Here is a 14,472-nt window from a genome sequence, read left to right as displayed (position 1 = left end):
TGGCTAACATCCTCCTCTCCCCTACTTTCTCTATGGGTCCAGAGGACAGTCCAGGATCTATATAACCATTCTATCACCCCTTTAATAGGGGAACAAAACCGAAAGAGCAGGTAGCAATAAGCAGGCAGAGAATTGGACACAGAAACATACACATCACACCTCACATCCAACTGTTATTGAGATCCTTGTGAGACACCAGAAACTGTAGAGCATGTGCTTGTTAGTTGCAGGAAATACTGTATGTATCAGAGAGGAAGGACGTGTTGGAAGAAATGATTAGGGATAACAGGAGCAGGAGTAAATAACATACTGGAGTGTGGTGAAAGTGGACAAGGCAGAAGATGCTTGGTCATCTACCTAACGAGAACAGGACTGATGAGGAAAATCAAACATTGGAGGAGTTACCGAACACCAGAAGATGGCAGTGGTGTAATATTAAGGATGCAAGGTGCCGCTTAAACTTAAAGAAGAAGAGAAACTCTGTGGTGCTGTGTGTAGGCAGAGACGGTTTAGGTAAATTACCCTTTACTGTCCATGAAATTACCTTCTGAATGGATGACTTGCCACTCCGCCTCAGTCCCATCAGCAGGATCCTCGGTTTGTCCGCAGGTGTGGACCTCTCCTCGTCCATGTCTTGCTCCTCCACCCCGTAGCCAAAACTTTTGGGAAACGACCCCACAACATCGTAACTTCCCGTTAACGAGGGTTCCTCATACATAGACATCCCGTACTTAATTACCCCGTAGGCCTGCTGTTTCTCTCTCTATTTATTCCGGCTAAATAATCCGTACAGGGATTTGTTGTTGTCGTTTGCTAGCATGGCGAGCTAATTAGCTAGCTAGCAGCTGTAAGCGCGGTGTTTATATGTTAAAATGCCACTTCAGACCTTCACGTATCCACACGGGGTTTAAAATAATTTACCAAGAGGTTAAACAACCATTATATCGGCACAGATTTGATTAATTCAAACTAATCGGACAGGATTGCTGAAAACAAAAGAAGCTGGTCACAAGTTAGACGTTTCCGCCCCATTACGTCCTAGCCACGCCCCTCGAATCTGATTGGCTGTTCGCTCTAAACATAGTCACTTGACAAACAGTCCAACAACAGAAGCAGGAAGAACATCAACGGTGAGTAGCTACAATTTTTGGACGTGTTTGGACTGTATTTTTATATTAACAGTCTAGGGTTTGGACCTCGGACATGTTTGCTGTTTTGGAACATTAATTAGGCTTGTTGGATTTAGATTATATGTTGTTTTTGTTAAATGTTGTATTGATTTTAACCTTCCGACGAGCAAACTTCCCCCAGGATTCATTGAAAGTATCTTTATCTTGGGACTATTTCTAGCTCACTGTCTTGTTGTTTTCTTGATATATCTGCAAGTCTCTGTGCAGTTATAATAAATTAAAAGCGTTGTAGAATGCAGCTTAGTTTCTGTTTTCACAAGACTGTTAGATGTCACAGTAGCAACACCTACTATTTCTACTGTATTTTTCCATTAAACTTCAGCTTTATCTATATAATTAAGACAAAAACAGAAAAATAAGTGAAATGTTTGACAATAACGCTGTATATAACAGCTAACAATAACAATAAACCATTTAAAAAGAAAAGAAAAGTGAATGCTCAATGAAAAGTATGAAGCTAAATGAATTAAAAAACAGCAAAAAAAATGATTGCAGATACATATTACATAGACAAGTTACTCATAAGTCTGTGCTGAGATGGAAGGAGAGATTAAAAAGGATAGTTGAATCATTATGAACTATTGCTTCCAATGAACAGTAGAGGAAGTGCTTTTAATGTGACATTAGTTTATTACATGTTTTTGTTATTTGAATACATGTGCAGACAATGGCTCATAGAGTTAATTAATTAATTTAATTTTAATCTGTTTATTGATCCCCAATGGGGAAATTACAATTCACACTTTGTGTCCACACTTTGTTAGTTATCACACACACACACACACACAGGATCTGTACATGCACTAATAGAGAGATGTCAGAGTGAGTGGGCTGCCAGCCGAACCAGCACCCTGAGCGGTTGGGGGGGGGGTACGGTGCCTTGCTCAAGAGCACCTGGCAGTGCCCAGGAGGTGAAGTGGCATCTCTCCAGCCACCAATCCCCACTCCTTACTTTTTGGTCCTTACGGGTACTTAAACCAGTGACCCTCCGGTTCCAAACCCAACTCCCTACGGACTGAGCTACTCCCACCCCAGTTATGTCTTAATGCAATAATAAGAAGGGAAGAAGGAAAAAGATAATTTATTTTTTTTAAACAAAATGCACACTGACCCGTTTATGTGTTTGTTTTAGGGTCCAGGATGACAGCAGTCCTCCTGTGTTTGCTGCTGGCTGGTCCAGTGCTGCTGGTTGCTGGCAGCCCGGTTTATAACACCAACAATGAGACCGTACCACTGGTGCTGTGGCATGGCATGGGTGAGTCACTGGGCTGCCCATTCTTATATTTCATGTTAAGTAGCTTTTAGGTTGAAAAAAAGATCTTACTCAACTGTATGACAGTTTCACTTACATTATATATTCTGCATCAGCTTCTTCCAGCTCTTTATTTAAGCTACATGATGTTTAAGTGGAGTGATATATTGTACAAATATAAAATCCAGACTAACATATTTAGTATCCTTGAAAAGTTTTGAATCTCTACTAAAGATGTGAGTCTGGCTTCACAGCTATAGTTTGCATGATGGACCCACTGGCAAAACGCCATTGGAGATAAAGTTAACATTTTCTGCACTGTACATTGCACATATTTAAATGCCTCCTTTGTGTTAAAATCTTAAGGACATAAAGGAGAAAATCTGAAGAAAGAAAAGTCCTTATCTTATTTCAAAGACTTATAAGGTTGTTATCATGCACTGTATAAGGTTGTGGTCTGTTTCTCTTCCTTATTTCAGAACAGAAAGGGAAAGGAAAGGTATACTGCAGGGATCATGACATTCACATCCACCCATGTTAATACATTTTGGTGAAAGTGAAAGCAACAAAGATAAACCCATTTAGCACATTTACACTGAAACCCAAACCTGACCAGCCCTGTACTGTTGTAATGTTAGAGAGGTGTCGTGTGTATGCAGCCTCAGAGTTACACTTCTAACTGGAAAGTTGCTAATTTAAATTGCATGCTGGTTGGGAAAAAACAAAAAAACAAAAACAAACATGTTCTCTTTATCAACAATGGCTCAGGTGCCTCTGAGGTGGCGTTACATAAGCTGTTGTTGCTCCACTGAAGCGTCTCCATGTTAACAGCAGTAGAGTGTGATTTGCACCGATCAGCTGTCGGTTTTATGTGTTTAACGAATGTTAATGTAAAGCCAAATATTTCCAAAAAAAGAGCTAGTGTTTATGGAAGTAATCCTTTGATAAAGGGAGACGATAAGGCGGGCGTTGCTCAACACATTGTCTTAACTGTCAATAAATCCAATGAAAAGACAATTACTGAATGTCAACATTACTCAAACAATAATGAATAGTTTGTTTTCAGGGAGAGTAATACTTAGATGCTCTTATGACTATAGGGAAACAAGATATATGTTGGACTCAAATTAAACAACAGTGCCCACATTCCTGGTAATGAAAGAACATGTCATCCAGTGCAACTATGCAGCTCATTTTATGCTTTAATGTATTTTTGGACGCCATTGGAGCTCTTTGGCAGAAATGAATAAGACGTATCAGGCTTTGGCTACACAGACAATACTTGTTAGTGTAACATACACTATTATCACTGTAAACTGAGTCAGGTTTAGCTAAATAGTTTAAATGATAATAAAGTACGCTTACGTGTCCACCAGGCGACAGCTGTTGTAACCCCCTCAGCATGGGGGCAATAAAGAAGATGATTGAGGATGAGATCTCTGGCATTTACGTGCTCTCGCTGATGATTGGAAAGAACGTCATTGAGGTAATTCTACACTAAAAACTGGAAACTGTTAATTTAGTCTTTAGTTGTGTGTGTTGAAGTTGCTTGAGAAAATCGGCACTCTTATTTTTAGTCATGTTTTTATGTTTTTTTAAATGCAGATGCAGCTTCAACATCAACAACACAGTGATCATCTTGAGAATAAATATACCATCTTATATCCCAAACAATTTAGCCAATTTTCATTATTGCAATCCTTATTTTAATAGCACTCTTATTTTGACTTTTTCTATTATTTTTCTGTTCTGCACATTTATTTTGTAATGTAAAAGGGCAGAGCTCTAATTTATATTTATATATCTTAATGTTTCTTTTGCCAAAAAAAGCTACTTTAAGTACAGTAACTCTAAATTTTACCAAACATATCAGTTATATTTTACTGAGACTTTATTTAATTTTTGTCAAGGTACATTTATTAATTAATGGCCTTCAATAGAAAAACAGGTCCTCCTTTTCCTCAAAACACAAGACATGTGAACCAAACAGGCATACAGCAGGTGTGATTGACACATCCACATGATGTTAGGATTTCTATTCTGTGATATTTGCAGTGCTAGTGACAGATGTTACATCAGAAAAGTAGCTCATTTACAACCTCACTGTAATTTTTCGGTCTTAATATTCATAGCAAACCACCATGACTCTGCTTTGATCCATCGTAACACCATGACTTTATCTCTCTGCTCTTCTCCTCTAGGACGGTGCTTGTTTTCTTCTTTTAAATCTGTCCATCATGTTTAAACCTTTCATGTTTCTCCTCCCGCAGGACACAGAAAATGGGTTTTTCAAGGATGTGAATGAGCAGGTGTCCATGGTTTGCAGTCAGCTGGCTCAGGACCCAAAGTTGAAGGGAGGATACAATGCTATGGGCTTCTCCCAGGGGGGACAGTTTCTGTATGTAACTACTGTTCTGAACACTGAATCCTTTTTAAATGTGAATGTGATAGGCATTGGACAAATTCTGTTTGTGTAGTTTCCCTTCTTGCCGGATTCTCCTGGAGTGAATGAAATATTTAAAATACAAATATCTTTGAGAGTAGTGGGATTTCAACTGTGAGCTTCATTCTCAGGTTGCAGCCTCTGTTAGAGCATGTTATTTGTTAAAACATATTTGTCTCCTGTCATGGATGAGGAAGCTTGCATTGATTTCTCCTGGTTCCTCTCCTCACAGGAGAGCCGTGGCTCAGCGCTGTCCCTCTCCACCAATGAAAACACTGATTTCCGTTGGGGGCCAGCACCAAGGTAACATCATTAAGAGAACCCAAAACACAAGTTCAGCTCACTTCCCTTGGCAAAGCAGCACTAAAACCCCTTTCTGTTTCATATGTTTTTATACTAATGACTCAGAGTTAATACATGCATCATTCTAGATTCAGTTTGTGATACTAAAATCCCCAAACCGTTGTTATTATACTTCAGTATATTAGACACTAAGTCTCTAAGAAGCACATGCACATCCTAAAGGATAAGTCTGGTGTTATTCTACTTTGTTAATAAATCACATTAAAAAACCAAAACCAACATTGAACTGATTGACCAACAAGTATTTTCTTTGCATCCAAGCCTGCTATATCTTATTCCTCTGTGCCAAAGGGGTTTATTTTGCCAAAACTTTGACAAACTCATCATTGAGCCACACTGTTGCACCGGATGACATGTTCTTTTATTACAACGAACATGGGCGCTGTAGTCGAAAAAATAAATAAAAAATCCCACATACGTCTCTACCGCTGCCGTTAAAATTCTATAGAGCACCAAATGTTTATTAATCAGCATCTGAAGTTCCTTACAAACGTAGTTAGTTATTCTTGTTTGAGTAACATGCACAGCTGTTTAAGGATATTATTTTGGCCATTTTTTTTTTTTTGTAAACTAAACTTTATATTTGTGACCATTACAGATTTACATCCTCAGTAGGAAAGAAAAAAGAATTGCCATAAAATATTGAAAGATGGCTTAGATGGTTCTGGTCTTTTCATGGGATTTGTTGGCAATAAGAAAAATAATGCATAACACCTGACTCATTATCAAGGATTTTCTCTCAAGGATTAAAAAACCCACATGCATGCTGTTTGCTCTTTGCAATTTTGCCTACAAATGATCCTCATCATACATATTCTTGCTATAATACCTGTAATATCCCACAGTTGCTCTCTGATTTGTATTATGTTCAGCAGCAGATGCTCTCATCTGTTAGTAATGCTGTTGTTGATGGTTTTCAAATTACTTTATTATACTGCTTTTTGTGTTTGCAGCGCAGACCAAATGTGTTTCCTCTTTAGATAGTAGTAAATTAGATTATTTTTTATGATCTTCCTCACCAAATGGAATTTGTGTGACTATTATCATAACAAACTTCTTTTTTTAAAGATTCTTTTTTTGGGCCTTTATTTTTTACATGACAGCTGAAGATATGAAAAGGGAGAGATAGAGGGGGATTGACATGCAGCAAAGGGGCCGCAGGTCCGAGTCAAACCCCAGGCCCACTGCGTCGAGGAGTAAACCTCTGTGTATGGGTGTCCGCTCTACCAACTGAGCTATCTGGGCACCCTAGTATCACAAACTGTTTTTGAAAAGATACTGGGCGTTTTTCAATCCTCAGGAGTGTACGGGCTGCCCAGGTGTCCCGGAGAGAGCTCCCACATCTGTGACATGATACGCAAAGCTCTGAACAGCGGAGCTTACACCGACCTGGTTCAAAAACAGTAAGTTGTTTAAAATTGTTTATCTCTCGGAGATGCTGGTGTGTTTAGCAGCCCTGATGATGTGTAGCTATCGTCACCACTGTACAGACTGTTGTTCCGTAGCACTGACTGGACGTTGTGTTTGTGGTTATCAGCCTGGTGCAGGCCCAGTACTGGCACGACCCATTAAATGATGACCTGTACAAGAAGTATAGCCTCTTCCTGGCCGACATCAATCAGGAGAGGGTCAGTATGCATGCTTTATATATATATATAATAGGCTTTCTCAATATGTTTTGTATTGTCTAATTATTGTTTGCTGTCAAGGCTGTAAATGAGACGTATAAGAAGAATCTGCAGTTGCTGGAGAAGTTCGTCATGGTGAAGTTCCTGCAGGACACTGTAGTTGATCCTGTCGAGACAGAGGTAACAAACACACACTCTATAGAATATATATCTTTCACTGACTATGATAAAGCCGCATCACAAACCGTCTTGTCCTGATTTTTACTGTAGTGGTTTGGCTTCCTGAAAACGGGCCAGGCCCAAGAGACTGAGACTCTACAGGAGAGCGTTCTTTACAAAGAGGTAACTGTGCTTATTGTCTCATGAGGAATGACAATTGATCGTGTGAGGATTGTTTGTTTAACCTGAAAATCTAAAGCATGATACCAGGGCTTTCTGTCCATATTCCTTTCTCTTTATCCATTCATTAATTGTATTCGAATTGCTGAACGGTAAAAACACCACAACATTGCTGTCCTCTCCTCCAACCGACTGACGGACATACATTCTTGACTTAAAATGATTGTTGGTTGGCTCCGGTCTCTGAACAGGCTACACAGTTGATTTGCCAAAGTTAAATTGCATGTTTCTATTATGAGGAAGTCAAACTTGCGGTTTAGTTTCTCTAGTGTGTCAAGGTGGTGGTTAACAGCTGTGGCCCGCTTGCCTGGTCCTCCCATCAGCAGTTAGCATGGCAGCGTTAGCCAGGACTAGTCAGAATCACTTTACTGGCTGTGTCTCAATTGTTTTTGCGAGTAACCAACTCGGGTACTCTATTTTATTAAATTTGAGTACACAACTGTTGAAATGACTGAAAATGTCCGTGTGATAAGTTATCCTGAACTTTAATGCTTACCTGTTCAGGAGAAAATTAGCCAGCTCAGCGTCCTTTTGGGCTCTAAGCTGTCTCCATCTTTTAAATACATGTCCAGTACTTACCCGGGTTTTGTTAAGTCTCTGATCATGCAAGGTGTTTTAGGGTGGGTTGGGTACATAATCTAGTCTTGCTTGCCTGACCGTCTTCCACAGCGCTTCGCAGGAGGGTCTGGCTAGTCCATGCAGCATTCTGCCATGGGAGAAAAACATGCTCTGGTTTATTGGCATTTCTTTAAACAAATCACAATCGTCATGGGCGGTGCTAAGCATCCGATGCCTCTGCAAAATAGCCTCGGGAAAGAACTTGTTTTGGTGGAACCATAGACTGTACATCAGTATTAGTAATATACACTCTATGGTTGGAACATGTGTACGTTCAAAAGTTGTTCATGCAACAGAAAACTCAGATTGGACAGATATGGCACGTTATCAGAGTCGGAGTTCCGACTAGAAAGTCGGACGTTGCCTAGCAACATGGCCCCTTTTCCTCAGATTTCCGAGCTCGGAACTTGGACAACACTTGTGGACCCTGAACAAGAATTGCGATATCCGAGGTCCGAGTCGGATCGTTGAGGATAATAGAATGCAGCAATAGTCTAGCTAGCTGTCTGGATTTACTCTCCAAAGATCTGAGGAGCAGTTAACCATAGTCCTCAGAAATTGACCATGCGGCCGAAATAAGTAAAATCACTTCATCACATGGGCAGTTGCCAAAACATAGACAGACATTCCGTCACAGAACGGAAATTCAAAGGAGAAAATACTGGCATTAGCATTGTGGCCAGAAAAGATAGTATTTCAACAAAAAAACACATTTCCTTAAAATGTGGTGGTAAATTTTGGTTATTTTTGGATTTATTACAGAAAATATAGTTGAACGTGTCATCCTTACTCTCACGCAGTTAAAAAGATAACTCAATCTTTCACACACTGTGGTGTAGTATGTATCCTACCAACGACTGCCTTTAGACAATTACATTTCTGAATATGTGAAACTAAATTTTGTGTCCATGTGCAGGATCGTCTGGGCCTGGCAGCGATGGACCAAGCTGGAAAGCTGGCTTTTCTGGCAACCAAGGGAGACCACCTCCAGTTCACCAGAGAGTGGTTCAATGCAAACCTGCTGCCTTATTTACACTGAAACACTTCCAGTCAGTCATCCCAGATTAAATATATCAGACATTTTGTTTTTAGAGCAATATAATCAGAGCAGGGCTTGCAGACAGCACGTAACTCATTCCTTTTGCACTGATCACTTGTAGCATGTCATTTTATTTTTAATTTTAGCATATACTTTGTGTTTTAAGTCTACTACTGCATAACTAACACTGAGTAGTTCTAATAAGGTCAAATTTAACTGTCTCTGTACAGAATACATGTTTAACCCAATAAAGACAATGACATTTTATTGCAACATGTTTTAATGATGTCTCCAGCACTAATGAGAAGAATTCAGATTTTTGGACCCAGAAAAACAAAGGAGGTAAAAAGGAGACAATATAAAGGAAATTCAGCAATGAGCTTTAAACCTTCAAGAGCTGAAGATAACCAAAGAGTGCAGACATGAGCGAGGGAAGCGAGGCCAATGGTCAGGCTAATATTTTAAGACTTCAGTCATTTATATCTGTACAGGTGATTACGGCAGATATTTTCAATCAAGAGACTGAGTTGGAGCATTTAACAATGATTCTATTCTTCAGTCTCTTCCACTTTATATCAACATCTCTATGCTCTTTATTGCAAACCTTTTCTTACATGCCTCCTTTATATGGAATGTTTTTTTTTTTTTACTCAGGAATGTCTTATGTGTGGGGTTTAAGGGAAAGCACACGGAATGATAATTTTCCTATTTTAATTGTTCCAACATCATCTAGATGAAGTTTCATGATGTGTGCACACAAATAGTTTTTAGTTATGTGATCTGAGAGGGCTGACTTTATTTTTTTATAATATTACCCACTATGAATGTTAAGATTATTAGAATCAACATCAGTGGAGGTGATATGGATGTCATTATCCTCTGTGTTTGACTAGTGCTTCCCAAGTGAATTGCATATAATGGAACAGAAACCCATCAGGTCACAAGTTAAACATCAGCCAGCCAGCCCCCCCCCCCCGACCAGGAAGAGGAGAAAAAATAAAAGCCGGAGTATCCTGATAGTAGAGCCTGATTGGATGCGGTGCTGTTGCCAAGGAATGAGTATCTCTGTTCCCGAGTTAGGTATTCTACATGTTAAATTTTGCTTAGCATTATCCAGATAGATACAAAATAACATACAAAGCATCCCAGCTATTGGCAAAGCTCATGAATGTTTTGTGAAAAGTGCTCACTTGCTTACAGGGAAAACCAATTTGAATGACAAGCCCCTCCCTGCTGATTGGCTGTAGGATTTTGCTCCAGATAAAAAGCGGGCAATCCTCTCATTGGCTGATGGAAGGGACAGCTTAAGCTGTGATTGGCTGACAAGGAAGGAAGATTTAACACAAGAGGTCCAAATCTCAGTCTACAGTGTGAGAGTTAGCTGGTGGGGTGGTTGATCAGTCAGGAAGGCATTTGCAAAAATAAAAATACAAAAAAAAAAAAGGGGTTGGGATGGTGTCGAGGAGGGGCGCCATTTCCCATGCTGACTTGTCTATCCGGCGATCTCTGTTGCTGTGGTAATGAGCTTGTTTCCGTCCCAGACAGTCTTGAACTGTTCAGGAACAGGCATCTCCGTCTGAGGGGAGAGAAAAGTAATGTTTAAAATTACAATTTTATATTCTTGAGCTACATAAAAAAAAAGGATATAGCTGGAAAGACTCTACGTTTTTCTTTATGTTAACAAAACTCCTGAAGAGACCAAAACCAACAACGTATTCCAATACTTTCGGAATTCCCTATCCTGTTTCTAGCTCTCAGCCCCAAACCCTTTGGTTCCCACTCAAGACATTAATCTTTTAATAACAGGCCACAAATATATAGAAATCAGTTTAAAAGAAAAAAAAAGGGTTAATTTCCAAAAACAACTAGACACTGTAGATTTTAGCAAATGTTGGTCAAACAGGAGGAAATAATGCATTTGATGGTGGATTTGGTTCACTAGTGAGTATTTACCAAGCACCAGGACCAGCACTGGACTGTGAGGCATTTGTCACTCAGTTGTGTATTATGAGGAGACATTGGCCCAAAGCCAAAAACCCTCCTTTGATCAATTTCAGTCCACAATTTGAAAAAGGCTAGTAAACATGTATGATTAAATACTTTTATATTAAATTAAAAAAAATAGATCACCACCAGACTCATCCTTTGAACAAATTTTCCAATTTCCCTCCTGAAAGGATACTCACAAACTCTCCGTCTTTGTTGGGTACCAGGATGTTCATCTCTGAGCTTTTGGCGCTGACAATCTCGCAGCTCAGAGAGTCTTTGCTTAGGTAGACATGGCAACCGTCCGTCTTGTTGATGGAGATAGTGGGGACCTTACCCAGGACCTGGATACAAAAAGTCAACAAAAACATGGAATAGCTGCTGAATAACGGTATATTGCTTAGAAAAGTTGGATTTAATTCTGCTGTATCTTTATATAACTGCACTGAATTACTATCAACATTTCCTTGAGCAAAAGGACTGTCTAATAACAGTGGAGCTAAACTAAGCAAACTACTGAGCTTGCTGTGTGTAACTACATGACTATATACACTGTATAAACAGGACGTATTAAAAAAAATGCAATGTTCAGCAAACAAAATAAAAATAAACAACTCAACAATGACAGGACAGCACAAATCATTGTGCGATATAAAATGCAACAAAGCCAGTGGCCAGGATCCAAATATCAACACTGCACTCTGCTGAGAGAGGTACAATTCCAGGGAAATGTAATCCAATCATCTTGATTCAACATAAAGCAGAATGTGGGGGTAGGGGCAGTCTTAGGCAGTGTCCTCATTTAGGATCCTATTGGCCCGAGGTTAGAAGCTTCTCCTGAGACTCTGTGCTGGCCCGGCCTGCTTCCTTCTACCCGATCTCAACAGGGAAAAAAAGTGGTCATCCGGGTGGTTTGGATCTTTGATGATTCTCCTAGCCTCGTAAAGCCTGGTGTAAATATTCTTTAGGCAGAGTAGGTCACCGCCCCCTATTGTGCATTCAGCCCCCAGTGACGGGTTGAATATCATCGTGAATATGCTGCTAGTTGTTCAGCATACAGTTTGAAGACCTGCCCTATGACACGGTCAGGTCCTGCTGCTTTCTTGGTGTTCCCATGCTTGAAAGCCCTTGTTACCTAGGGATTTGTATTTTGTCTGTTGTGTCTGCCTCCACTCTCTTCTCCAGGTTGATTGCTTTTTGTTTCGGTTTTCAACGGTTGTGGTGCATTGCTGCACATTTTCTGTTTGTATTATTAATAAATAGTATTGAAACATTTTAAACAAGTGCCTTCCATCCTTTCTTCAGTCATTCTAATATCAATGGTAACTCTCTGCATTATAAAATTGTAACACCCTCCTGAGGTCAAACTTAGAAAGGGAGATGGGGGTGGAAGGTGCACCCAACCATCCAATAAACTCTGCTTCAGCTGTTTTCGCTTGTTGGCTGCCGATTGTCTCAAAAGCAAGCATACAATTTATATAGTTCACTTACTATCGAGGCATCAGCCTTGGATCGGTTATAGCCTCTTTAAAAAAAAAAAAAAGCATATTGTTTTACACGGCATGTTTGTTTACACACCTGAATCTTGGCATCCTTACAGTTGATAATCTCTACGATGCCCACGACATCATCAAACACCAGGCCCATTTTATTACAGCCGTCTGATGGAAAGAAACAAACACATATTTAGAGGTCAGAGTACGCATGCCTTGAACTGTCAAGAGACCATCTTTGGAAAATAGATACTACCTGTTCCATCACACCGGCAGTTTTTGATATTGTTCTACCTTTTTGTTTGTTATTATTTGGGGTATTTTCTAGCTAAATGAGTGGGTTGAAATGAGCAACACAATACTTGTGCAGAAACAAGGCCAATTCAAGATGGAAGCAATTGTTTAAACAACTGTTTAACTTTACATTTTCTTCAATATTTAATTGTTATATTACAATCCTGAGATAAATCATAAGTCAATTTCTCCATACAGTTTACAATAATTCTCAATGAAATACAATTCAGTCTTTCCATGTGGTGGCTTTCTAACCAGAAAGATGTATTTCAAAACATATTTGATATAACTCTTAAATATTGTAATTATTGAATCCACATCAATTGCACTTATTGTCTGACTTTTTGTCAAGAAGGTTTTGGAGGATAAACTGTGGGCTGCAGCTTGAGTCTATATATTTGAGTACATTTTTGCAAATTACTACGATTAACAATAGTATGCCAAATTTGCCATTAGCAGTTCCTGTTGGCAATCTAACCGTGTACAGACAACTATATTTGTACTTTGATAATGAAGAAAACTTAAAAACGTGATGATTCTCAGCAAAGTTCTGAAGGTACAAGGTAAGTGTTTTTATTTATGATTTCTAAGCGGTTTATTTAAAGAAGATTCTGACCAGTGAGTTTAGCTACTTCTAAACATCGAACAGTTGAGTCCTTACCTATAGTGATGGAGTTGATTTTGCCCTTGATCTGCAGGGTGCTCTTGCTGCACTTGTAAGCATAAACCACTTGTTTCAGCTCAGTGCGGTCGATCACCAGGTTCTGTGCTCCCTCTTGGTTCTCCTGCAGAGAAGAGAAAAGAAAAAAAAGAATGAAGAAAATAAAGATGAAGAGTTGATGAGACAATATGACAGTTACTTTAAAAAAGGCCAGCTTAAAAAAAAAAAAAAAGAATTTCATAAAAAGCCTGACAGCCTGTTGTATAAACAAATTATTCCAGTCAAAAGCCACAAATACAACACGTCTACCCTTGTAAATCTGCTTCATTCCTCCTTTCAGTGTCTTTCCTTTTACAGGGATAACAAACTACAAGTTAAATTAAGTTGGATAGGCTGTAATTTGTAACGTTCTAGGTAATCAATTAGCGAGAATGAACCAACAACTTACCACTTTCCACTTCTTCCCATCCAGCTCGAACACAGGGGGCAGCTTGCGGGTCGGGGTGGCCGACGCAGCAGGTCGGGGGTTGGAAGAGGCAAAAGGTTTTGGTCCGGAACGTACTGGAGCCGTACCCCTCAAGTTAGGATTCTTGTGGGTCTTCTGGTCGTCGCTCACATGCTTCAGGCCTGGAGAGGTCAAGGAAAGAGAGAAACGTTATTAAGTCCTACAGCAAACCGTGTCTCTGGCTCAGCGCCTCCGAAGCAGGTCACTGAGAATGGTCACCTACCGCTGGTGATGTTCGCTCCCTTGTTGATGGCCGCAAACAAAGCGTTACGATCATCAGCACCAGAATCGCCACCACCACCACAGGATCCGCTCAAGTCCATGGGGGGAGGAGGTGGCCCAGGGGGAGGTGGGGGAGGACATCCACCAGCAGGAGCGCTGGGGGGAGCTGCAGAGGGCGAAGCAACGGCACCCTGAGATTGACAGAAAATTAGTTATTCTGTTAACTACTGGAAAAGATGGATGTCTTCAGTCCAGAAAGAAAGAAGAAAAACCTTCTAAGACATGTCTGGGGGTGATTATACAAAAATATTATTGGTACTGAATGATATGTTAAATCTCTCTCTCTCACTCACTCACACACATACATATATATATATAT

The 14,472-nt window shown here is 39.8% G+C and overlaps 3 protein-coding genes across 4 annotated transcripts in view; 1 reads left to right on the top strand and 2 right to left on the bottom strand.

Annotated features, from left to right (window-relative positions):
- rragcb (Ras-related GTP binding Cb) overlaps positions 1–795 on the bottom strand; it is a 5,399-nt gene extending 4,604 nt beyond the window's left edge. Inside the window, exon 1 of the mRNA XM_032535323.1 lies at positions 545–795. Within this exon, the coding sequence (XP_032391214.1) occupies positions 545–724 (180 nt within the window). The 5' untranslated portion in view covers positions 725–795. The remainder of the gene's footprint in view (positions 1–544) is intronic.
- An 83-nt stretch (positions 796–878) lies between these two features.
- Positions 879–9,148, top strand: ppt1 (palmitoyl-protein thioesterase 1 (ceroid-lipofuscinosis, neuronal 1, infantile)). The gene is made up of 10 exons (XM_032535324.1): positions 879–1,130; positions 2,323–2,445; positions 3,819–3,928; positions 4,713–4,840; positions 5,118–5,188; positions 6,549–6,651; positions 6,786–6,876; positions 6,958–7,056; positions 7,147–7,218; positions 8,810–9,148. The coding sequence occupies exons 2-10, from the start codon at positions 2,331–2,333 to the stop codon at positions 8,930–8,932; spliced, it is 912 nt and encodes a 303-aa protein (XP_032391215.1). The 5' UTR covers positions 879–1,130; positions 2,323–2,330; the 3' UTR covers positions 8,933–9,148.
- A 960-nt stretch (positions 9,149–10,108) lies between these two features.
- cap1 (CAP, adenylate cyclase-associated protein 1 (yeast)) overlaps positions 10,109–14,472 on the bottom strand; it is a 13,185-nt gene continuing 8,821 nt past the window's right edge. For both annotated transcript variants that reach the window (XM_032535319.1, XM_032535320.1), the window contains 6 exons: positions 14,095–14,284; positions 13,815–13,993; positions 13,367–13,490; positions 12,497–12,579; positions 11,119–11,262; positions 10,109–10,508 (listed from right to left, as the gene is read on the bottom strand). In XM_032535319.1, coding sequence (XP_032391210.1) covers positions 10,425–10,508; positions 11,119–11,262; positions 12,497–12,579; positions 13,367–13,490; positions 13,815–13,993; positions 14,095–14,284 — 804 coding nt within the window. In that variant the 3' untranslated portion in view covers positions 10,109–10,424. The remainder of the gene's footprint in view (positions 10,509–11,118; positions 11,263–12,496; positions 12,580–13,366; positions 13,491–13,814; positions 13,994–14,094; positions 14,285–14,472) is intronic.

The sequence above is a fragment of the Etheostoma spectabile genome, chromosome 14 (assembly GCF_008692095.1).
Source record: "Etheostoma spectabile isolate EspeVRDwgs_2016 chromosome 14, UIUC_Espe_1.0, whole genome shotgun sequence".
Taxonomy (NCBI): domain Eukaryota; kingdom Metazoa; phylum Chordata; class Actinopteri; order Perciformes; family Percidae; genus Etheostoma; species Etheostoma spectabile.
This window is presented reverse-complemented; position numbering and strand designations above follow the sequence as displayed.

Bases quoted from the DNA above. Each gene is read 5' to 3' on its own strand.
- ppt1 (XM_032535324.1), top strand. From the start codon at position 2,331: ATGACAGCAGTCCTCCTGTGTTTGCTGCTGGCTGGTCCAGTGCTGCTG. The intron at 4,841-5,117 runs GTATGTAACTAC...CTCTCCTCACAG, and splicing joins TCCCAGGGGGGACAGTTTCT to GAGAGCCGTGGCTCAGCGCT. The intron at 7,057-7,146 runs GTAACAAACACA...TTTTTACTGTAG, and splicing joins TTGATCCTGTCGAGACAGAG to TGGTTTGGCTTCCTGAAAAC.